This window comes from Agrilus planipennis, unplaced genomic scaffold (genome assembly GCF_000699045.2).
Source record: "Agrilus planipennis isolate EAB-ADULT unplaced genomic scaffold, Apla_2.0 scaffold33, whole genome shotgun sequence".
NCBI lineage: Eukaryota > Metazoa > Arthropoda > Insecta > Coleoptera > Buprestidae > Agrilus > Agrilus planipennis.
Window position 1 is genome coordinate 1,848,296 of NW_020438896.1, and position 24,235 is coordinate 1,872,530.

General features: G+C 33.4%; 2 protein-coding genes and 1 long non-coding RNA gene across 17 annotated transcripts in view; 1 reads left to right on the forward strand and 2 right to left on the reverse strand.

The window, feature by feature from the left end:
- Nucleotides 1-16,669, forward strand: part of LOC108744493 (CAP-Gly domain-containing linker protein 1) — a 206,047-nt gene extending 189,378 nt beyond the window's left edge. For 12 of the 14 annotated variants that reach the window (XM_025973174.1, XM_025973169.1, XM_025973170.1 and 9 more), the window contains 3 exons: nucleotides 10-13,541; nucleotides 13,610-13,791; nucleotides 16,459-16,669. In XM_025973174.1, coding sequence (XP_025828959.1) covers nucleotides 10-13,541; nucleotides 13,610-13,791; nucleotides 16,459-16,505 — 13,761 coding nt within the window. In that variant the 3' untranslated portion in view covers nucleotides 16,506-16,669. The remainder of the gene's footprint in view (nucleotides 1-9; nucleotides 13,542-13,609; nucleotides 13,792-16,458) is intronic. The other 2 variants (XM_025973181.1, XM_025973182.1) reach the window with 2 other exon arrangements.
- Nucleotides 16,670-16,757: 88 nt separating this feature from the next.
- Nucleotides 16,758-19,568, reverse strand: LOC108744494 (DNA-directed RNA polymerase II subunit RPB11). Its single transcript, XM_018480297.2, has 4 exons — nucleotides 19,386-19,568; nucleotides 19,244-19,333; nucleotides 19,011-19,185; nucleotides 16,758-16,859 (listed from the first exon to the last, which is right to left on the reverse strand). The coding sequence occupies exons 1-4, from the start codon at nucleotides 19,436-19,438 to the stop codon at nucleotides 16,824-16,826; spliced, it is 354 nt and encodes a 117-aa protein (XP_018335799.1). The 5' UTR covers nucleotides 19,439-19,568; the 3' UTR covers nucleotides 16,758-16,823.
- A 401-nt stretch (nucleotides 19,569-19,969) lies between these two features.
- LOC108744492 lies at nucleotides 19,970-22,723 on the reverse strand. 2 transcript variants are annotated; one of them, XR_001938972.1, is made up of 4 exons: nucleotides 22,687-22,723; nucleotides 20,403-20,587; nucleotides 20,199-20,336; nucleotides 19,970-20,111 (listed from the first exon to the last, which is right to left on the reverse strand). It is a non-coding gene; the product is annotated as an uncharacterized LOC108744492 (long non-coding RNA). The 2 variants fall into 2 exon arrangements; XR_001938971.1 differs by lacking the exon at nucleotides 22,687-22,723 and having other exon boundaries at nucleotides 20,403-21,013.
- Nucleotides 22,724-24,235: the final 1,512 nt, after the last annotated feature.

Here is a 24,235-nt window from a genome sequence, read left to right on the forward strand (position 1 = left end):
ATTTTCCAGATGCAACAGTTATCACCACCTGGATCAGTCTCTTCTACCGGACAAACTCTAGTAAGCTTAGTGCCTACATTACAACCAAATACTGTTTTTACACCAAACTCGATTAACGCAGCTCCTATCTTTAATACAAATCCTCGCTATTATTCCAAAATACCATCTCAGATACTAGTGCCGCTTGTAACAGCCAAAAATATTACCCTAAAAATTTTCAGTAATCTTGTATTCTCCCACAAAAAAACCAACGGTCTCTTAAATGAAATCAGATATGCCATTCAAACAAACAATATGCCATTGCTTTTAACTATATTGAGAAATTATCCAACTAATTTCTTAAATGCAGACGATAAAAAACTGATTAGCCTTTATTTGTCCAAAGTAAATAAAGGCATGCTAAGTATATACGTACAACTGAAACATCAAAGTAATGTGATCCAATATCTTTTAACACATATCAAGAATGCAGAAAATATGTATGACAGATTACCAGTTCAGTGTAAATTACATGCTTCTGATGTCAATTTGAATCAACCTGATAAACTTGCTGATTTTCTAGAAACAAAGATTCAGAAACTGAATGCAATTATTAAAGACAAAACTAATAGAATACAAGAATTGCAGGACTTTGCATTTAAGATGTATAATTCTAGAATTAATCCATATTCCATCTGCACGTTTAAAAAACCTCAGGGTGATTTTTGTGCAAATGAAAATTATATTTGTGTTCCGAAAACAAATTGCACTTCACAAGAAATTTCAGGAACTCATTTATACAAAAACGGAATACCTGAAAATTCTTCCAAATTTGATGATAGTGGTTCTACTTCTAATATCCCAAGAAAATGTCCACATGTTAGAACGATTTACATAACCGTACCGAAAATAATTCCCAATCACTGTAGTCATACAACCAAACCAGAATTGCCTAAAAGACCGTCATTATATTCCAAGCAAAATCCATTGCCCAAGATTATATATATACCGGTACCGCAAAAACCAAGAGTAGTTATTAAAGAAGTAGTCGTACCTGTTCCGGTAGGCTCAAATAATGAATCAATTAAGTATCATTTACTTCCTAAAGAAAAAGACATAGTTGGTAAACCGTCACTACCGCCACCACTGGTTATTAATAAATGTCCTCCAAGTTCACCTTGGATATCTCCTAAAGTGGTTGTTAAGAAAATTTTCATTCCTGTTCTTCCACGTAAAGACTACACTCAAAACGGTTTACTGCATAATTTAGACTATAATACTGATTTCGATTCGAATAAAAACAAATTTTTGGGCGTTACACCATTTGATTCATTTAAACCTATTACCCCTCATATGACCACTTTGCATGAAAAAAACAAATGTCCGTTGACTAAAACTGTTTATATTCCCATACCAAAACTAATTCATAAACAATGTTCTACTCTGCGAACTCCTAGGGTTGTAATTAAAATTGTCCAAGTACCTTGTTCAAAGGACTCGAAACGACCAAATCTATTGAGTTTTAAACAGCAACCATTCACGAGACCTGTTTTTGTTCCAGTTTTGCAACGGCCAATTGTTATAGTAAAAAAAGTTTTCCTAACCTCCCCTCCTGGTGTAAGTACGAACTCGCTTGATAATCAGTTACAGTTGACAAATGCAAATCAGATGAAAAAGAACACACCATATTTGTCTTTTATCAGTAAATATTTAACACCTACAAGTAACAAATACCCTACACAGAGATGCCCCGACGTAAAAACCATATTTGTACCATCTGCGAGTGTAAAGTGTCCTCAAGTTAAGACAGTTTACGTGCCTGTTCCTAAAAACAATTGCCAAAAATGTCCTTCTATACCGACAACATATTACCATCAACCGCAGATGTTTGAAAAATATTCCCTTCCAAATGTTGCACATTCTCCTAAAGTCATTATTAAAGTAGTTCCAGTTCGAATGCCACACTCGCTTCAACATTCAAACCGGCCAAATCTTAAAGAATGTAAGCAATTCACAAAAAAGATATACATTCCTGTCCCTCAGCGGCCAAAAGTAATTATAAAAAAGGTTCCAGTTGTCTTACAACCAGGCATTAAAATCAACTCTGACCAAAGTCAATTGGGTTCGAAAACGCTAGATGTAACATTAAGACCAAAACCGTTACCTACAATTGTTATTAATAAGAGTCCATACGGTGAGACACCTAAAAATTTAAAAATTCCAACAAGAACAATAATCATTCCAAAACTAGCAAACAATAGAATCTCTAAACAAAAATGTCCTTTTGTGAAGCCGGTCTTTATTTCCGTTCCCTATTGTAAAAAAACAGCAAGTGAAGGGTTGAGTAAAAATATAAACTTGCCATATCGATATATTCAACTACCACCCAGAGTACTAGTTAAAAAGGTTATGGTTCCCGTGATTCTTCCCCGCAGGACAGTGTACAGAAACTGTCCCAAAGGGGCTAACTTATTTAATTTAATGCCAGGTTCTAAAAACAATTCAAATCTGGGCATTATTCCGACAGTTCCTCCACCTAAATCTACTATTTCGCACTTATTGTCCCGTATATGTCCCGCAACTAAAACTGTATATATTCCAATTACAAAGTTTGTTCGCAATAAATGTCAGCAGCCTTTACAACCTAATTTCGATATTAATCAATCTGAGCTTACCCCACGTTCTCCAAAAGTTATAATTAAAGTGGTTCCAATCCGTGTTCCTGACGTCAGGCATTGCATAAAACCTATACCAAAAACTAAATGGCGCCCACCTGTGAAAACTATATTTGTACCTGTATCTCAGAGGCCAATATTTATTATTAAAAAAGTGCCTGTAACGATTTTACCTGGTTTAAAAGACGCATTATTTGGAAATCAAGCACACCCCAAATTAGAAAGTAGTAAAATAAAGCCGAAAATATTCGCCCCACCTCCAGTTGTCCTCAATAAATATTCATACCCCAAGACTGCGTTTCCGAAATGTCCAACGAAAACCATTATTGTGCCAATGTCACAATCAATTAAAAATAGATGTCCGATTCTGAAATGTCCGATTTCAAAACCAGTGTATGTTTTCGTGCCGTCTAGTAAATTAAAAAGTAATAAACCATCTGAATATAATGATAAGAATCAGCCTACTGAATTTATTCGAAAACCTCCAAAAGTAATTGTCAAAAAAATTGCAGTGCCTGTTGTTGTTCCTCGTAAAGTTATTTATAAAGAATGTCAAAAATTACGGAATTATAAAGGAGGTATATCTAATATAAACGATAACATTTACCCTAAAGTAGGTATTGGCTCCCCATCTTATTTGTCGAAACCTACTAATCCTAACACGCTTTTCTCCAACTCACCTAATAGGTGCCCTAAGGTCAAAACAGTTTACATTCCAATTCAGAGAGTTGTCCATCATAATTGTGCAATTTCACCGAAAACAAAATATTTAACAAAACCTGGTTCTTCTGTGAAACCTATTCCTGGCAATAACAAACCCTTCAAAGTTTTGAATTCTCCCAAAGTAGTTGTTAAAATAGTTCCAATCCGAGTTCCTTATATCCCTAAGAATCTACTGAAAAGGATAGACCGTAGACCGTGTGCAAAAACAAGAACGGTATTTGTTGCTGTCCCTCAGCGACCAAATATTGTTTTTAAAACTCCTGTTGGTACTCATACTAAATTTCCAAATACCGGATGGCAACCTAAAGTATCGATTCCACCTCCAATTGTTGGTAACAAATATTCACCACATAAAACACCCGTGAATTCGATTATTTCACCTTTACTTAATTTAGCCAATGGAAATGGAAATGTATTAAAACAAAAGTGCCCAAGTGTAAAACCTATCTTTATACCCGTATCACATTGTAAAAAACCAGTGATGGGTACATTAACAACAGATAGGAAGCATTCTCAATGTACGCAAATGCCACCAAGAATCATAGTTCGGAAAATGTTTATTCCAATTGTGCCTTTTAGAACAACCCCTAAAAGTTTAAATGGAGGTTTTAACTTACCGAATTCGTTTAAACCCAGGAATGTTCACATATCGCATTCTTTCTTGCCTAAAAAGTGCCCTAATGTGAAAACTGTATATGTTCCAGTTCCGAAATTGATTCAAAGTAAATGTAAAAGTCCAAATTATTTATTTATGCCGAGAAGTTCACAGCCGTCTCATTCTAAATTCCACATAACAACTGAAATTCCACCTTCCCCTAAGATTATCGTTAAAGTAGTTCCGGTGCGAGTACCATATGCGACTCAGATGAAAGTAAGTCCAAGTTTAGAAGAATGCAAGCATAGGCCAATTGTGAAAACCGTATTTGTACCGGTTTCTCAAAGACCCAGGGTTATTGTGAAGGAAGTTCCTGTAGGTTCTTCATTGGGTTTATGCCGGGGGTTAATTGGAAATCAGCTGGATTTAAAAAAACAAAGAACGTTTATGCCACCACCTGTTATTGTTAACAAATACCCATCTTCCAAATTAATTAAATTTCCGAGAATTCCAACCAAAACAATTATTATACCACAAAAGAAAGTGAATAAGGAGTGTCCTGTACAGAAATATCCTACTAAAAAAGTCATCTTTGTACCTGTGCCTTTTTGCAAGGGATTAAAGAGTGGGCCACCTAAACCAGAATCTGTTAAGAACTATCCTACTCAAATTATTCACCTACCACCTAAAGTACTTGTTAAGAAAGTTCCAATTTTTGTTACTCTTCCAAGAAAGATAGTATACAGAGAATGCAGTTTGCAATCTAAGAAAAATGGAAAGACTGGTCCTATGAATAACAATACACATCCTTTTGCACCTTTCTTATCATATTTGCCGTTTAAGTCTCGTACACCTTCTGTTCAAAATCAGAAATGTTCTGCAGTCAGAACAGTTTACGTTCCGGTTTTGAAATTCATTCGCAATAAATGCACATTTACACCGAAGCCCAATTATTTCATAAAACCCAACTTCTCCCAATCACATCCATCCGACATCCACGGATTATCTGGTGTTTCTGATTCTCCAAAGGTAATTATAAAATTGGTTCCTGTTCGAATGCCTTTCTCAACTCAAGGAACCGTTCGGCCGAACTTAATCGAGTGCAAGCACAGGCCAATTATAAAAACAGTGTTTGTGCCAGTTTCTCAGCGTCCAAAAATTATTGTAAAAAAAGTTCCGATAGCGGTAACATCAAATTCATGTACTGGATTAACTAAAAATCAATTATATCCTAAAGTAAATCGAAAAGATCAATTAAAAATGTCTGCCCCATATTTAAATGGAATAAGAGGTAATTTTTCTCCAAAGATATTGAAGTTTTCAAAACTTCCCATGAAAACCGTTTTTGTACCTATAATAAAATATATAAAAAATAAATGTCCCGTTCAACAATGCCCGATTGGAAAACCAACCTTCTTCTTTCCTAAAACCGAAAAGCAACCTCTTCATATTATTCGATTACCGCCAAGAGTAATTATTAAAAAGATTGCAGTTCCTGTTATTCAACCTAACAGGGTAGTTTATAAAGAGTGTAAAACTCAACTTGCTGTAGATTCATTAAAAAAGAAAGATAAATACCCAAGTCTACACTTTACTAGACCAAATTTTATATTTAAACCAACCTTTACTGGTACAACGCCTTCGTTATTTAACAGGTGTCCAGTAACAAAAACAGTTTATATTCCAATACCCAAAGTAATTCATGGTAAATGTACAAAATCCCCTAAATTCATTATAAAGGTACCTCCTTCGATTAGAATACCATATTTAAGTCAAGACACAGTTCGTCCAAGCTTAAAGAAATTCTTTAATCGGCCAATAATAAAACGTATATTCGTGCCGGTTCCTCAGAGACCTAAGATTATTATAAAACAAGTTCCTGTGACTTCTTCGACAGGCTTATGTGTCGGGTTAAATAAAAATGCATTACTTCCTGATTATAATAACGTGAAAAAAATGAAAACATCTTTGCCTTTCCAGTTTTTCACTAATAAATATCTATATCCTAAATCAGTTAAGTATCCGAAAATTTTGACGCGAACTATTATTGTACCAAAAACGAAACTGGTTTTCAGGAAATGTCCTGTTCCAAAACAATCGCCCGGAAAACTTATCTTTGTACCGGTACCGTTCTGTAAAAATTCATTCAAAACGCATAAAAGTAATGCTTGCTCCGCTCCTCAAATTATTCGCCAACCACCCACAGTGATTGTTAAAAAAGTCCCAGTTTTTATTACTTCTCCACGAAAGGTAGTCCACAAAGAATGTAAATTCCCTTCTAACAAAAATGCCGAAAAATCCATCATTGATGACACCACACCATATTATTCTCATGCGTTACGTTTTCCTCAGACACAAAAATGCCCTACGACGAAAACCGTTTACGTCCCTGTTACGAAATTCATTCGCAATAAATGCACGATCCCATCAATTTACAATCGCCTGATAAAACCTATCTTTTCCCAACCTCATCATTTAAATAGGTTATCTGGCGCTTCTTACACTCCAAAAATATTCGTAAAAGTAGTTCCTGTTCGAGTACCTTATTCGACACAGAGAATAGTTCGTCCAAATTTATTAGAATGTAAGCACAGACCTGTTACAAGAACCGTATTTGTGCCAGTCTTTCAACGTCCAAAGATTATTGTAAAAAAAGTTCCAGTATTATCACGGTCGTGTGAAAGCTCATCTCCGATAATTACTAATGAGTATCAACCTTCTAAGGCATTTCCAAAACTTCCGATTGGAGTAACCACTCCAATAATGAAACATACAGCTAATAAAATTCCTATTCAATTTATACGATTACCGCCTAAGGTAATTATTAAGAAGGTTCCAGTTCCTATTATTTATCCGCCAAAAATAGTTTATAAAAAGTGCAATATTCCTTCTAACGCGAATGCAAAACTGAATAATGGAAACAATTATAACCGTCACAATGTTCATTTCGGTCTACCATTATTTCCACATACTCCACAAACATTGCCATTGTTATCGTCAAACAAATGTCCTTTGACTAAAACAGTATATGTTCCATATCCAAAATTAATTCGAAATAAATGTTTTGTAGTACCACAATCAAATAATGCAATAAGGAATGGCTCTATTCACCCACTTCTCAGTGGAAATTCTAAGCAACGCCCTCCGAAGGTGATTATCAAAACTGTTCCTGTTAAAGTACCGTGTTCGACACAGGGAATAGCTCGACCAAATTTATTAGAATGTAAACACAGACCTCTTACAAGAACCGTATTTGTGCCAGTCTTTCGACGTCCAAAGATTATTGTAAAAAAAGTTCCGGTATTATCACAGTCGTGTGAAAACTCATCTCCGATAATTACTAATGAGTATCAACCTTCTAAGGCATTTAAGTTTCCGAAACTTCCGATTGGAGTAACTACTCCAATAATGAAACATACAGCTAATAAGATTCCTGTCCAATTTATACGATTACCGCCTAAGATAATTATTAAAAAGGTTCCAGTTCCTATTATTTATCCGTCAAAAATAGTCAATAAAAAGTGCAATATTCCTTCTAACACGAATGCAAAACTGAATAATGGAAACAATTATAAACATCACAATGGACATTTTGGTCTACCATTATTTCCACATACTCCACAAAAACTGTCATTGTTATCGTCAAACAAATGTCCTTTGACTAAAACAGTATATGTTCCATATCCAAAATTAATTCGTAATAAATGTTTTGTAGTACCACAATCAAATAATGCAATAAGGAATGGCTCTATTAAGCCACTTCGTAGTGGAACTTGTGAGCAGCACCCTCCGAAGGTGATTATAAAAACAGTTCCTGTTCGAGTACCATATTCGTCTCAGAGTATAGTTCCTCCAAATTTATTAGAATGTAAACACAGACCTCTTACAAGAACCGTATTTGTGCCAGTCTTTCGACGTCCAAAGATTATTGTAAAAAAAGTTCCAGTAGCATCACAGTCGTGTGAAAACTCATCTCCGATAATTACTAATGAGTATCAACCTTCTAAGGCATTTAAGTTTCCGAAATTTCCGATTGGAGCAACTACTCCAATAATGAAACATACAGCTAATAAGATTCCTGTTCAATTTATACGATTACCGCCTAAGATAATTATTAAAAAGGTTCCAGTTCCTATTATTTATCCGTCAAAAATAGTCTATAAAAAGTGCAATATTCCTTCTAACACGAATGCAAAACTGAATAATGGAAACAATTATAAACATCACAATGGACATTTTGGTCTACCATTATTTCCACATACTCCACAAAAACTGTCATTGTTATCGTCAAACAAATGTCCTTTGACTAAAACAGTATATATTCCATATCCAAAATTAATTCGTAATAAATGTTTTGTAGTACCACAATCAAATAATGCAATAAGGAATGGCTCTATTCAGCCACTTCGCAGTGGAACTTCTAAGCAACCCCCTCCGAAGGTGATTATCAAAACTGTTCCTGTTAAAGTACCGTTTTCGACACAGGGAATAGCTCGACCAAATTTATTAGAATGTAAACACACACCTGTTACAAGAACCGTATTTGTGCCAGTCTTTCAACGTCCAAAGGTTATTGTAAAAAAGGTTCCGGTATTTTCACGGTCGTGTGAAAACTCATCTCCGATAATTACTAATGAGTATCAACCTTCTAAGGCATTTAAGTTTCCGAAATTTCCGATTGGAGCAACTACTCCAATAATGAAACATACAGCTAATAAGATTCCTGTTCAATTTATACGATTACCGCCTAAGATAATTATTAAAAAGGTTCCAGTTCCTATTATTTATCCGTCAAAAATAGTCTATAAAAAGTGCAATATTCCTTCTAACACGAATGCAAAACTGAATAATGGAAACAATTATAAACATCACAATGGACATTTTGGTCTACCATTATTTTCATATAATCCAACTGCTCCTCACACATCATTGTCAAACAAATGTCCTTCTACTAAAACTGTTTATGTTCCATATCCGAAATTAATTCGAAATAAATGTATTGAAATACCACGGCCAAATAATGATATAAGATACGACTTTACTCAACCACTTCGCAATACTATTTGTAAGCAACTCCCTCCCAAAGTGGTTATAAAAACTATTCCTATTCGAGTACCCTATTTATCTCACTATCTAAAACACCCAAGTTTACCAGAATGTAAAAAACGCATAGTGACTAAAACCGTGTTTGTGCCGGTTCCTCAACGACCAAAAACTATTTTAAAAGAAATTCCTGTTTTTATGAACAAATTATACCCCAAACAAAGTCTTATTTCTAGACCTGTAAACTCTATGCCAGCACCTATTATTCTTAATAAATGTTTGTCTAAAGAAAACATAAAATCTCCGAAAATTCCTACTAAAACCATTATCCTAACAATTCCAAAGATCGAAAGTAGTAAGAGTTTGTCATCCAAATGTCCAACAGTTAAGCCAATCTTAATTCCCGTACCTTACTGCCAAAGGCTCCATCAAGCATCTAAACCATCTTATTCGCAAAATGTGCGACTGCCTCCTAGATTACTTGTTCAAAAAGTTTATATTCCTATTTTTCCATCTAAAGAAAATTGCATAAAGATACATTCGCGACCAACACCTCAAGAAAATACTGTTAAAGGTTTTCTTAAACCATTTAATCAAATAGCATCCATTTTGCCTCATAAATTAGAATCCATTCACAATAAATGTCCAGTGAAAACTGTTTATATCCCTGTTTCAAAATTGATTCGTAATAAATGTGTTAATTATCCTCCTAAATTTTATACTTCGCCGCCAAACTTTAACTTATTTAGGCCACAAAAGTCATTTAGTCCTGCGAAAGTAATTATTAAAGTAGTTCCGGTGAGGTTACCATGTTACCAAAGTTTAAAGTTACCGAAGTTTGTAAATAGTAAGCATAGATCAAATGCGGGCACTTTGCCTTTGTTTGTTAACCAGCAACCGAAAATTATCGTTAAACATGTCCCGAGAACAATTTTTGTGCCCATACAAAATCAACGATGCTCCAACGTTAAACCAGTTTTTATTCACCATATCTTGAAAGCCCCCAAAAAAGAGTCGTGTAAATGTACTACAAGTAACAACCAGCCAGTTAGAGTAATTCAGCTGCCACCAAAAGTAATTGTTAAAAAGATTTCTGTTCCTGTTATTCTTCCGAGGAAACTAATATATAAAAAATGTCCCACCTTACCACTTCTTAATGCGAAAAACTATCCTGCTGTAGGTTTAACTCCACACCCTTTTTCGTTTAATGTAAAACCTTCACCTTTCTCTCCTTTGATTCAGAATTGTCCTAAATCTAAAATCGTGTACATATCTGTTCCAAAACTAATTCACAGAAAATATCTAACTTATCCAAAGAAAAAACACTTTAAGTTACCTTCTTTGATACCAAATCTAAAATTACAAATACCTTCATCAATTTCGCATTCTCCTCCTAAAGTAGTTATTAAATTAATTCCCGTTCGAGTACCGTACGCATTTCCAGACTACAAAAGACAAAATTCAGCAGAGTGCAAGAAAGGTCGACTAACAAAAACCGTGTTTGTTCCAGTACCACAGCGACCAAAAGTTATCATAAAACAAGTTCCCATACTTATACATCCTTATACTAGTAAAATGTCAGTTGGAAACCAACACCCCAAGAAAGCTATAGAATCTCAACCCCCTCCAATTATTATTAAAAATATTCGTCCGTCAGCTGGGATTAAATTTCCTAAGTTACCAACGAAAGTTATTATTGTACCTAAATTAGTAAAGGAATATCTTTGGAAAAAATGTCCTAGAACAAAACCGATTTATATTTCCGTACCGTTTTGTAAAGAGACATCAAAACTATTAAATAGTAAACCATTTAACAATATTCAAGTACCACCGAGAGTGATTGTTAAAAAAGTTGCAGTTCCTATTGTTTTTCCACAAAAAGTAATATATAAAGAATGTAATCTTCAACGTGGTAATAATGTTAGAGTAGCTTTGAATGGTAAAAAGCAGCCTGGCGTATACTTCATTCCGCAATTTTCTCAGTATAAACCTCAGTTTAGTAAATGCCCTATTATTAAAACAGTTTATATCCCACTTCCAAAATTAATTCGCAGTAAATGTATAACTCCGCCTAATTTAACAATGCCCAGTTTCTCTCATTTACGTATTCCCAAGGTTTATAAACCACATGAAATTCCACATTCTCCTAAAGTAATAATAAAATTAGTTCCCATTCGAGTCCCATCTCCAACACAAATAATTAAAACAAAATGCTTAAATCAGCCAAATTTACGAATCATGTCACCTAAAGTTGTGATACAGAGACGTCCTATTTATATTCCCGTTCCAAAAATAATTCATAAAAAATGTTTTATGCCGGCGAAATCGACTGAAATTCATCAACCTTTCCCCCATTTCACCAATAATAGACAACATCCAGTAACAAAAATTATATATGTACCCATTCCTCAACGGCCCAGGATTATTATTAAAAAAATTGTTGTGCCTGTACAGCCTAAATTAAATATAGGGTTATCTAAAGGTCAGGTACGTCCCCACCAGCAAACTCTAGTTAATCTACTTAGAAAGCCTATTCCATCTAAAATAATTAATAAATGTCGTTCTGATAGTAATGTTAATCGTCCAAGAATTAAATATGTTCAGTTACCACCTAAAGTGGTTTCCAAAATAATTCACATTCCTGTTGTATATCCATGTAAAAAGGTTCACAAAAATTATCATCCAGTTGTTACTTTTAAGAATAAACCAGAGAGTGGGATTTTAAGTTATAATGTGAAAAAAGGACCGTTAAATAATTTAAAACCTCCAGTTAAGGTTGTCTATGTTCCTGTTCCAAAAATAATTCGAACAAAATGTCCACATTGTGATGTCCATCCTCACTATTCACCTAGAGACAAGAAAATAAACATTCAAAAACAACCCAAAGTAATCCCATTTAGAGTTAATGTTTTGCCTACCCAGTTATCTCGAAATTCTGTTCCATTATCGTCACACCCTCTTCAACATTGTCGGTTTGTGTTGGAAAAACAAAAGGGCCAAATAGCATTGCTGAAGAGGTTGTTAAACGGTGAAATAAAGAAATCCAATAAGCATTGCTCATGCGATTCACGACCATCGTTTAGCAAAATTCTTTATCCTTCAATGCAAAAAGAGAATCGTTGTACTAGCCCGAAGATAATATATAAATTACTTCCAATAATTAAGCCAGCAAAGACAGTAATTAAAGAAGTGAGGTTACCATTTTCCTCAAAATGTCCACCACAACCAATTTTACTTCATCGAGTCCCGGTTCCACCAGTAGCAGATGTAATTGAAAAAGAAAAAATTGTTCATTTACCCCCGAAGGTGGTTATAAAAACCGTTTTTGTACCAATTGTTAATGCTTCCAAATGTCCTCTTCCAAAACTGTTGTTACAGAAAGTTTTTATTCCCTTACCCAGCAGAATAATTATTAAGGAAGTTCCAGTTCATCATCCACCACGAATAGTAATTAAAGAGGTTCCTGTTATTAAACCTTTGCCACTCTCACAACCAAGTGTCAATCTTTATTCTAAAGGTAGCGTTTCGAAACCAAAAATTGTTTATAAGAAAATTCCAATTTTGCAACCACCACGAACGATTATCAAGGAAGTTCCCATTACATTACCCCCTCGAATTGTTTATAGGCCGATAGTTCGATCCCGTAAAAAGTGCAATAGTACTGTTTCAAAATTCAGTCATTTCGGTTCCATACTTAGTCACATTAGTCGAATAGAAAGTTCTTTAGAGTTACACAAGCGAATAATAGAGTATCAAAAAACAGAAATCTCGAATCTTGAACTGGAGATAGTAAAATTACTGAAAGATATCATTTCTTGCTCTAGTTACGCTACAGAATCAACAGAAAAGAGCCTTACTAATTATTATACGACCAGAAGTGGCATTATTTATAAACCTCACCGTCCTTTAATGACTAGGGATGAATGTATTAAAAAATTACATAAAAACGAGAATATAGTTTTACATCTTAGGAAAAAATTAAAGGATGCTAAAAAAGGAACAATTGCGAATTTCTTAATCAATCATCGTTTATTGCCAAATTATAAAAGAATTAATGAAAATAAACTGTCTGATTTTAAATTTGATTCGGCTCCTTTAAGGAATATTTTGCCTACTTTAAAGCTAGGATTTGGCACTAGTAAAAGAACACATCCTTCCTTGTTTCTGCATGGTTTTGCAACCACCCCAAGAGTAAACAATCAAAATAGCCATTCTCGTTCGTCACTTGCATGCGTTCCTAAGGAATCTCTTAATGAAATCTACACTGCCTACACACATATACAGACAGCTCTAACACACTGCATGAATTCTGCATTAATAACTAATTTTAAGCAGAATGGAAGCAGTGGTCGATACGGAAATGATGATAGAGATCAATTGATAGAAGAAAAGAAATTAGCCGAAAGTCAGATAGATTTCCTTAATTCTATTATTGTTGATATGCAAAAGAAAAATGCTGAGCAGAAAGCTAAAATAGAAATACTAGAAACCGGTTACAGTCCTGCAGCAGCAGATGAATTAAATTTGTGAGTATTTATTTAAAAAACCAGTAGTATATCAGTCTTAACTATTTACATGTACGATATTTCTTCAGAATGGGACTACCCCAACATAAAAGGCCTCCTCGAGCTTATTGTGATATATGTGAAGAGTTTGATTTGCATGAAACAGAAGATTGCCCTCTTCAAGCAACAGAAAATCATCCAAGCATTGATAGAAAAATATCTCCTCGGAAAGCACCACCACCTCCCAGACCTTACTGTGAAATTTGCGAAAGTACGTATGTTTCTGTTAAATTTAATTTAGACAAGGAAAACACTTGTTTTATTAATAAAAGCAAAGTAGTATATATGAAGCACATGAAGAAATTATTGTCTTTGCTTGATAGAGGTTAATAATTTGTTAAACATTAGTTTTTGAATGTTAGTATTCTATTCTCTACAGATTACCTCAATAAAGAAAAATTGTTACGGCTGTCACACTTTCGCCGGGAATCGAATTCGAATATTAACAACATCTATTCTCTCTTCCCTTCTGCATATTTGAACGTTTTATTTTTCTCAAAACTTTCCCTTTTTTCACTTATCTACGTCTTTTCTTTATCACATGACCAACATTTAATCCCTTGTTCTTCCATTCAATTAGTTGTTCCTTACTTATCCTCATTTCCTCTACAGCCAGTCTTATCCTTTTCCTCGTCATATCTGTTTCTCATACCTTTTCTTATTTTTTTTTATGTATCTCTTTCTTTATATCATCGTCTTTTAATTTTTCCAGCTTTTACTTATATCTGATCACTCTTTTTCTTGCTTCTTCTACCATTTCTCCACATTTCGTTTCTCTACCCACTATGTGTGCTTCATTCTAAAGTTAAGACCTACTTATGTAGTATCTTTTGCAAATTTTCTACTCGTATTTTTCCACCCCTATATTTCAACCCCATAAAACATAATACTTCTTATAGCTGCATTAAACGTCATCCTTCTTTCCCAATTATTTTTACGTAACTTCTGTCCTATCAACTAAATTCTCCCTAAAATTGCAATTGCTTTGCACATTGATTTTCTATATGTATCTCATCCTTATTATTTTCCCCAATAGGTACTCCAAAATTATAATTCTTGACTTTTTCCAATTTTTTTCCTTTCCAAAATAAGTCCTTGGCTTCACTTTTTTTTTCTTCTGGATCGTCTTTTTTTTTCTTCCTTCACTTTTTGCTCAATATTTTTTTTAATACTTCTCTCTTCTACTTCTATTTTAGATCCCTTTTTTTATTTGGTATTTTTTCTTCCTAATATTTTGTCTTCGCTCCATTACTTAGTTAGTTCCAAAATTTTAACTTCTACTTTCACTTCTTTTCTTATGAATTCCTCCAATTACATCCTCCAGTCTCCTTCTCCCATTTCTATCCGAAATGCTACTATATTTAATTTCATTACTTTTTTTTTAACTATTTCTAATTCTCTTTCAATATAAATTAGTCTTTTATCCTGTACGTTTATCACTATCTTTCCCTCTTCTTTCCTCATAACTTCATTTATTTCTTCTTTCACCGTATTCTTTACTTCTCCCCTCATTTTTTCACTTTCATTTATTATCCATTCCTTGCAGCTATTTACATATTCTTTTTCTATTTCTTCTATTTTACCTAATAATTCTTTTCTCGCAAAGTATAATGCAACATTTCCTTTCAACTGATACAGGAGTTTTTGAGAAATTTGCAATTTTTTTGAAATTCTCAAAAATATCGTGTTATCACATAAGCCATTTTAAAAAGTTTGATGAGTTTGTTTCGTTTTATTGTATTACTTTATTGTTGTGTAAGGGATACCTAATTAATTAATTAATGCTACTTTGATAGCGCAATGGTAAAAGCATAAAACCAAAGGTGCCGGGTTCGATTCCCGGCGAGGGTATGACAGAGACAATTTTTCGTTAGCAAAGAATAGTAATTCAAAAAGTAATGTTTAGCAAAGTAGTACTTGTTTCCTATAAAATGGTTTGTTATGATCAATGTAAGTACTTGCAATTAATAGACCACTACCTGGTAAAATTATTTCCTCCTACAGTTAAAAATAAGTTGGCAGTTATAGGGACTGTCGAAAGAAGTGAACTTTTAGTATTAAAATTTGAAATTTCACAATGTTTTAATAAAAATTATGAACATCAATCTGATTTTCACATCTATTGACACTCCGAGCAACAATTATATGCATGTTTATATGGTTTTTTATTACTCAAATATTTACATAAATTTCAACATCAGTAATGTCAACAATTTTCTGTATAGATGCAGATATACTTACATATATACAGCTACAAGCATGTCGGTGACGCGAACGCACTAGATTTCACCATCCAAAAAGCGTCTAATGCCTACAGCACACGGCCGCTGCGCGTGCGCTAGTCGTAAGCATGTCGGTGACGCGAACCAATAACATTTTCCCCTGTCAAAAAGTGCCCAACGTCGCTAAAGAAGTTTTTACTTCAATAAAAAATAGGTATCATGAAAATTTTCTAGAGTGGTAGCTAATGCAAGTTGAAACTTATCTCTAATTTTTCACGAAAATAAAACAAGTTTTAACAAAAATATGTTGTATTTAAGACAATAATATTTGTTTCGCCATACAGTGGCATCATCAGGGAATGAACTATTATTATAGAAATACATATTATATTTAAGCTTTAATAGGCGCTAGGCATGCTACTGTAGGTAACTTTTTAGTTTGATTTTAAAAGAGCTGTAGAATTTACACCGTTATACAGACGAAAAATACTAATCTTTCTAGTCTCTAATATACACTCTCTAATGAATGTACACTACTGTTTCTCTTAATTTGAAATGTAATTGTCCTTATAATGTGTACATCAAAAAAGCCCCTTTGAAAGCTGATTGATTTACCCCCTTGTTTAATATTTGGTTAACATCCAATTTTTTTTCAGTTTTTGGACATTGCACTGAAGATTGCAAAGACGACCAGACATACTGATTAAGTACAGCATTGTTAGAAAAAAATTATACACTTGGCAAGTGTTTATATATTCGAAATTAACAGTTTTGTAAAAAATATTGTACGTGATATTATAAGTTAAATTTATTGTGATTTAGTTTTACCGTAAGCAGTTATATAAATAAAGTATATATTTTTCATAAGATGCGTTTAATTAACAAATTTTAAGAACAGTTCTCATTAATATTTATAGTACCAACCTTTCCTTTAATTTCAATTTCATTTCATATAAGGTTCAGTGGTGTTAAATAATTAAAAAGTCATTACAAAACATAAATTTATTAAATTTAATATAAACTAATCCAGTCCTTCCTTTTTTTCCTTAATCGCCTCCTAAAAGATCAACAACAAATAAGTACTTACAATTAGATATGTCGTAGGCATATAGCAGAATTTTATATGTATAACTGCGAGACATTAAGAAAATGGCATTACATGTTGTAAAACATACAAATAAGAGGAGAAATTTAAAATTATAACGATTATACTTTATAAAATTCCTGATTGTGCTACTATGCCTATGACAGACAGATATATACAAGGTGTTTTCCTTAATCGCCTCCTAAAAGATCAACAACAAATAAGTACTTACAATTAGATATGTCGTAGGCATATAGCAGAATTTTATATGTATAACTGCGAGACATTAAGAAAATGGCATTACATGTTGTAAAACATACAAATAAGAGGAGAAATTTAAAATTATAACGATTATACTTTATAAAATTCCTGATTGTGCTACTATGCCTATGACAGACAGATATATACAAGGTGTTTTCATAAACATACATACAAACTAAAAACTGCAGATGCATATTATCAAGGGTTCTTCAAGCTGAGAGGTACGTTAGACGTTTTAGAAAAAAGCATGCTAGAGATTTAAAAATTTGGCCGGTTGATGTCAGCTTTACTATTTTAAATGGAATAGTAGTTCTTACGACAAATTCGTATAAACATTAAATTTTAAGATTTTTAACTTTGATAACTAATTTGTATGCCTACGATGAATAATTCCTGAGATAATTTAATTTATAGAAAAAAATCGCTACTGCAAGAAAACATAACTTCCACAAAAAATAACTTGCGAGTGGTGAAATTTTTACCAATCAAAATCGTGTTTTAAGGCTAAAGTTATGTTAAAAGTGAGCTTCATAATTTGCACTGGAAATTCAGATAAAAAATCAGTTTAAAAACTTCAAACGAGAATAATTTCGTTTTTTACCACATTTATTTTGCCATCAGATTTCTCTTTTTATTCTCGTTCGATCCATCCGGATGTTTTTTTTTTAATGTTTTATTTGAAAACTTGAATAATTTTGGATTTTTATCTAAAATAGATGATTTCACTGCTGCCGCCCTTCCACAGTTATTAATCAAAACCTCATCTTTCGTTTTTTATGTTACAAAAATGATAGAACACGAATAATCCCATTCCGATTTCATTAATTTACCTATTCTGTGTTTACGTATTAAGCAAGCTAAATTATAGAAGGAATGTGCAGAAAATTTAATCAACTGTATCCCCATTTAGGTATTTTGAATACCCGAAAAGGCAGAATTAAGAGGAACTTGACGGAATTTGGTTCTTTTCCAGTTGTACATCTTAACGTGTTACTGGAGATGAAAACAACAAAGTTAATGTTGTTGCATTCTTTGTTGCAAACCAATGTGTTTTTATGAATATACAGTTCATTTGGGCCTAATCGTAAGATACGCATCAATTGAAAGAATATTATGAAAAGGTAATATGCATACCTATAAGTTTACCAATGATTAGAATCTCCATCCACAAGATTCTCTATAACACAGAATAACTTAAAAAATCTAAATTGAAGTATTCGTCTTCCATCATTTTTGTCGCTGTCGATTGTTCGGCACACTTTTGTTATGCCAAAATTAGTAAAATTATCTATTTTAGAGAAAAATCAAAGATTACTCAAAATTTTTCAAATAAAACAATAGAAAACATTTAAAAGGGAATAGACAAGTCATTTTTTATAGAAGTTATGAGTGTACAGAAACGTGCAAAAACGTAATCCATCCATAGCATAACCTAATTTAATAAATATACCTATTTTGTCACATTCCGGTGAACCAAAATGACATGAACCCAATTTACTTTCGTGTTGTCATATCCTACTATAACCTTACGATACAAACCCAACAGATCTTTAGCCAAAGGTTATTTTAGAAAAAATAAATAAAAATGAAACATATTTACAATCAGCTTAGGGTAGGTTGTAGTTTTTTTCTCAAAAATACACATCTACTCTATATACACATATACTTATGTTGAACACACTAAAAAACTTGCTTATACAAATTTTTATACGATTTGAAGCTATTCCATATATAAAAGTATGATCAGTAAAATTATAATTGCATGTACAATTGATTAAAAAAAATGGACTTTATCGTTATGGTTAATTATAGAAATGTACACAAAAACCAGGAATGCATTTAGATTATAACTGTATAACATACCTTAAACCGTTCTTCAAACAAAGAAAGCTCAGAAATTAGATCAGTTATAGCATTCATGAAAGCTTCTTGAGGAGAATATTCTGAGACAGTTTGAATTCTAAGAACAAATTTATGTTCAAGAGGATGAGGAACTTTATAACCGGCAAAAATAACATTTGGATCTTTCAACAACTGACTAAAACAAAGTTAAATAATAAGAACCATTTTACCTTATACTTTAAATGCTAATTTACTTTCTAATCATGTTTCCTAATGTGTGGTCTTCTTTGTTTACGGTAAATATAGCAGCATTGGGGACTTTTGTGTCTTGCTCTCGGATAATTCTACAATAAATTGATAGTTAAAATAAACCATCTCTAATTGTTGACAACTTACTTCTTTTCTCCCTCATAAAGAAGAAATGACTCGAATGTCGGCGGGGCATTCATGATTTACTGTTCGTAATTTATTTTAGAAGTCTGTCTATTGAGTCTGTTTGAGTAGAAATCATAAGTACAAACATACTACCTATGCATACTACAAAAACATAACAGACGATAGAGGACATAGATAGAAGAATAAGAAGCATCATTACATAGACATAAGAAAGAAATAACCATAGATAAAAGAGGTCTATAGATAAACAACTCGAGTTTCTGCGCCATCTATTACGATGGGTTAACATTAGAAGAAAAAGGCGGGGAATTTTAAGTTTTTCAGTTTTGTTAAATGATGATGAATTTTAGAATTTGTCATATAACAGCCTATTTTCAAGAAGAAGATGGTTTTTTTCTTCTTAAAGATAGATTGTTATATATAAAATTGTAACCACCCAGGTACTGTGAAGGAATAAGAGTAATAAATATTAAAAATTAGTACAAAAGTATTTTTATTGAATGATTTGTAACATTTATAACAAAAAATACTCCTTGTATAAAAATAACAAGTATATATAGAAATGTTACTACAAATGACGCATATGTATCTATTTTGAGGTGGAAAGTGATCTCAATAAAAACAGTCACAAAAACGCACCAAGCGTTTCATACAGAAGGCAAAATGACTGCATGCAATCTTAGTGGGATTAATAAACTACTCGATTCGCCTAGTGATTTCTGCAGACTGTAACATTAACATATTTTTCATATTAGCATCCCTAGGCTACTCAATCCACTTACAGATGCTGTGTTAAAAAGTAAGATACATTACCAAATTAAAGATTACCCAACGTATAACATATACTGCTACGCCACGAATCTTGGTACATTTTTCCTAAAAAATCAGCCATCAATATTATTTAGAGGATCGAAAATACTGCTGCGTCGAGAATGGTTTCAAGTGGAACATCTGACAATGAAAAAATATGTACTGACAAAAGGCAATTATACATTATACTGTATATGTATACATTACTTTCACTAGACTGTTTTTAACGAGAGAAAATTACACGAGGTTGTGGAGTCGAAATTGCTACTTTACAGAGTTTATAATGCTCACATTCATTCGGGTCATAAATGGAATTATTCGCAACAATTTCTTAAATGTTGTTTGAGACAGTGTTAAAAAAATGTACTTCTTAGTCGACACCTTTTGATTCTCTGAAAAGGTACAGTTTAAAATAGAAGTTGTATACAGATAACCGTATAACGTAAAATTTTTTTTAAATATGGCGGACTTCTGGTTATACTAGAAATGCACCACTTCGTTAGTTTAAATGGAATTCCATACTCTATTGCATTTTTGAATTCCCCATTAAACAAATGTCAGTTTATTAATCATTTATTGGACTTGAGTCGCACTGTTCTAGAGAGTTGGGAATTTCATATTCTGTTTCTGGATGAAATTTCCCGATTTACTAGACCACCGCTTACAGTGCTATTTCATACGATGGGTGTCACTCCTGAGTGACCTATCACGATTGACAGAGTGAAAATCTGCTGGAAATAATTGGATCTGAACCATAGATTACAGATTTATATACTTATGACAGGACAAGAGATCGTATGTTTAAGCTAGGTAATCACATTTACGAGACGGGGAAAGTCCCAGAGGATTATAAACGGGACGTAGTAGTAACATTACCTAAAAAGAGGGGCGCGGATAGCTGCGAGACATTTAGAACAATTAGCTTAACTTCCCATGTCTCAAAAGTCTTACCTGGAATTGTGCAGAGGAGGATGGAAAAAGGGCGGAAGAACCATTAGGGGAAAATCAATTTAGGTTTAGAAGAAATAGAGGAACGCAGAACAATAGAGAAAACGATAGAAAAAGGAAAGAAGGCGTACAAAGGATTTGTAGATTTAGAAAAATCTTTTGACAATGTTAAATGGGACAAGATGTTAAATATACTTAAGCATTTAGCAAGGAGGGCCTAGAGATAGCTTTAAATAAAATGGAAGTGGTACTGACAGATCAGTAATGTATGAAAATAAATAAAAGTAAAACTAAAATACTAGTATGCAAGGGAAGAAAAAGTAGGGAAAGAGACCCCCGTGAAGTTGGCCCCCCCAAATTAGAAAATTATTGATTTTGCGATGCCAATAGGTTGTTAGTCGTTTGTTGGTATTTGTTAGTCAATTTTTATTGTTTGTTAGTTGATAGTTTATTAATAAATGACAATTGAAAATTCAGCGTGAAGTTGGCCCCCCCAAATTAGAAAATTTTCGATTTTGCAATGCCAATAGTTTGTTAGTCTTTTGTTGGTATTTGTTAGTCAATTTTTATTGTTTGTTGGTTGCTATTTTTTAATTTATAAGCAAAAAACCAATCGCTCATCGGACATCATATCGTATTGTCGCGCGCGCAACGATGATCGGGCCGTCGCGCATGCGCGATATTCAATTCAGCTTATTCAGCCGTTCATATGGTTCATATCAGTTCATATATCACCAATTGTCACCATTCCCTAACATCACAACTTTGGTCTTTAAAAATCTTTTAACAAGTTTTGGCATAAGATAACTTTTGATCACTTTAATAAAAATCATGATACATAAAGTGTTTTTATTAGTGAACAAAAAAAACATAAATGAGCGATTGGTTTTTTGCTTGTAAATTAAAAAATAGCAACCAACAAACAATAAAAATTGACTAACAAATACCAACAAACGACTAACAAACTATTGGCATCGCAAAATCAATAATTTTCTAATTTGGGGGGGCCAACTTCACGGGGGTGGGAAAGAGCGAATATAAAGATAGGAGACGAAAAATCAGAAGAAGTGGCTGATTTTCGATATCTAGGAAGTCAGATAAGACAGGACGGAAGGAGTAGCAGTAGCAAATGATAGCGCAGGGTCGTGTCGCCTTAAATAAAAAGAAGTCACTTCTATGTTCGCAAACGGTTAATTTAGAAATTCGAAAAAGATTGTTAAAGATATATGTTTGGAGCGCGGCGTTGTAGGGGTGCGAAACATGCACAATGGGCGTGGCGGAAAAGAAAAGGTTAGAAGCCTTCGAAATGTGGTGCTATAGGCGAATGATGAGGATAACGTGAGTAGAAAAGGTTAGAAATGAAGAGGTACTAGAAAGAATAGGAGAACAGAGGACTCTATGGAAGTCAATAAAAAATATGCGAGATAGGCATATTGCAAATTGCAACCGCCGTCGCATCATCTGTTGACGTTTCACCAAAATGTATGTCGCCTAGTATGTCGGTAATGCCGATTTTGGTAATTTAAAAAATTCAAAAACTTACGTGGGGTAAACTTAGGTGTCGCTGACGCTCGACATTTCATACCCTGAGGTCTAGTCAGAAACATATTAGTGGTAGAACCAGGAGTTAGGAGGGGTAGAGGTAGACTTAGGTTAGATTACTGCTAGCAAATAGTTAAGGATGTGTTGTTCTAGTTTTAGAGAAATGCGAAGATTAGCTCAGGATAGGAAAGAGTGGAGGTACGAGTCCAACCAGTTTTAGGACTGACCTAGTCTAGGGGACTGACAACCTTATGTTGATGATGGTTATGACTTCGACCATAGATAAGAGATATATAGATCATAGATAAGAGATTATAGTATATTGAAAATATTATATATCCTTATTTATGATATAGGAATATCATCTATTAACCCCACAGTTGAGTCGTGTGAATATGGCATTCGATATGTACAATCCACTGATTCGAACTTCACCAACAGGTTATGCATCATTTGCGGGTTCTAATTATGTAAGTGTCATAATTATGCATCCATTAGTTTTGTTAAAAAAAAACCGAAATTGTTTCGGGTATTGGTGCAAATTAAATTTCAATTTATTCAACAACTACTAAATATAAGATAATTTAATTGACGCCAATTGATTGCATGTCATTTGCGCTTTAAGACTGAGCCATTATGGTAAGCCGAGTTCATTTTTATATTTGTTAGTAATGATTATAAATAATATCATATTTTTCAATGGTATAAGTATGATCATACTATTATCTATAATTCACCAATGGTGCATGCGTATTAGTAATATCAATGAAAAATTAAGTATTACTTATCGAATTTCAAATCTGCTTCGCACTATAATAATTATACTATTTAAATTGTCAAGTTGTATCATACTTAGCCTCTGAGGGGTGATGATAAATGATTTACAATTTTTGAGACTAGAGACAACGGCCTGACTATATGTATGCCAACAGTGGCCTCTTCTCCCCACTAGCTCCCTTTTTAATGTTTTAAATTATTTGACCAATAGTTTAATCCATGTTTGAGGTTTTACTAATCTCAGGGTATGAAATGTCGAGCGCGAGCGACACCTAAGTTTACCCCACGTAAGTTTTTAAATTTTTTAAATTACCAAAATCGACATTACCGACATACTAGGCGACATACATTTTACTGAAACGACAACCTAGGACGACAACAGATGATGCGACGGCGGTTGCGATTATTGGAGGAATTCCCCAGTAGTTGTGGCGTTATTGAGCAATAGTGAGTAGTTTCACAACTTGTAAGTGTTAAAATTTTTGTGAAAAGTACTTTTACCTATCCTGAAAGTAAGTAATATATTAAGTACTTCAATCATGCTTTACAATAAGTAAAGAAAGGATGTTTTCTGCCCAACACAGAAAAACCGTGATGTACAGTCTACACTATTACGGGGTCAAATTAATTTGAAATGTTCTACGTAGATTATACAGTTCCTGCAGGAGTTAAAGGTCAAGATGCCGCTTTCCATTTTCCTGAAGTAACAGCGGTTCCAACGAAAGTGGCAGGTATTGTAATTTGTTGTTGTGAAACTTAAGTTCTAAAAAAAA

Coding starts and splice junctions, on each gene's coding strand:
- LOC108744494 (XM_018480297.2), bottom strand. CDS start 19,438: ATGAATGCCCCGCCGACATTCGAGTCATTTCTTCTTTATGAGGGAGAA. Junction 19,334..19,385: donor CTTTATGAGGGAGAAAAGAA/GTAAGTTGTCAA, acceptor AATTTATTGTAG/AATTATCCGAGAGCAAGACA. Junction 16,860..19,010: donor TGTTTGAAGAACGGTTTAAG/GTATGTTATACA, acceptor TTGATCTTTTAG/GAGGCGATTAAGGAAAAAAA.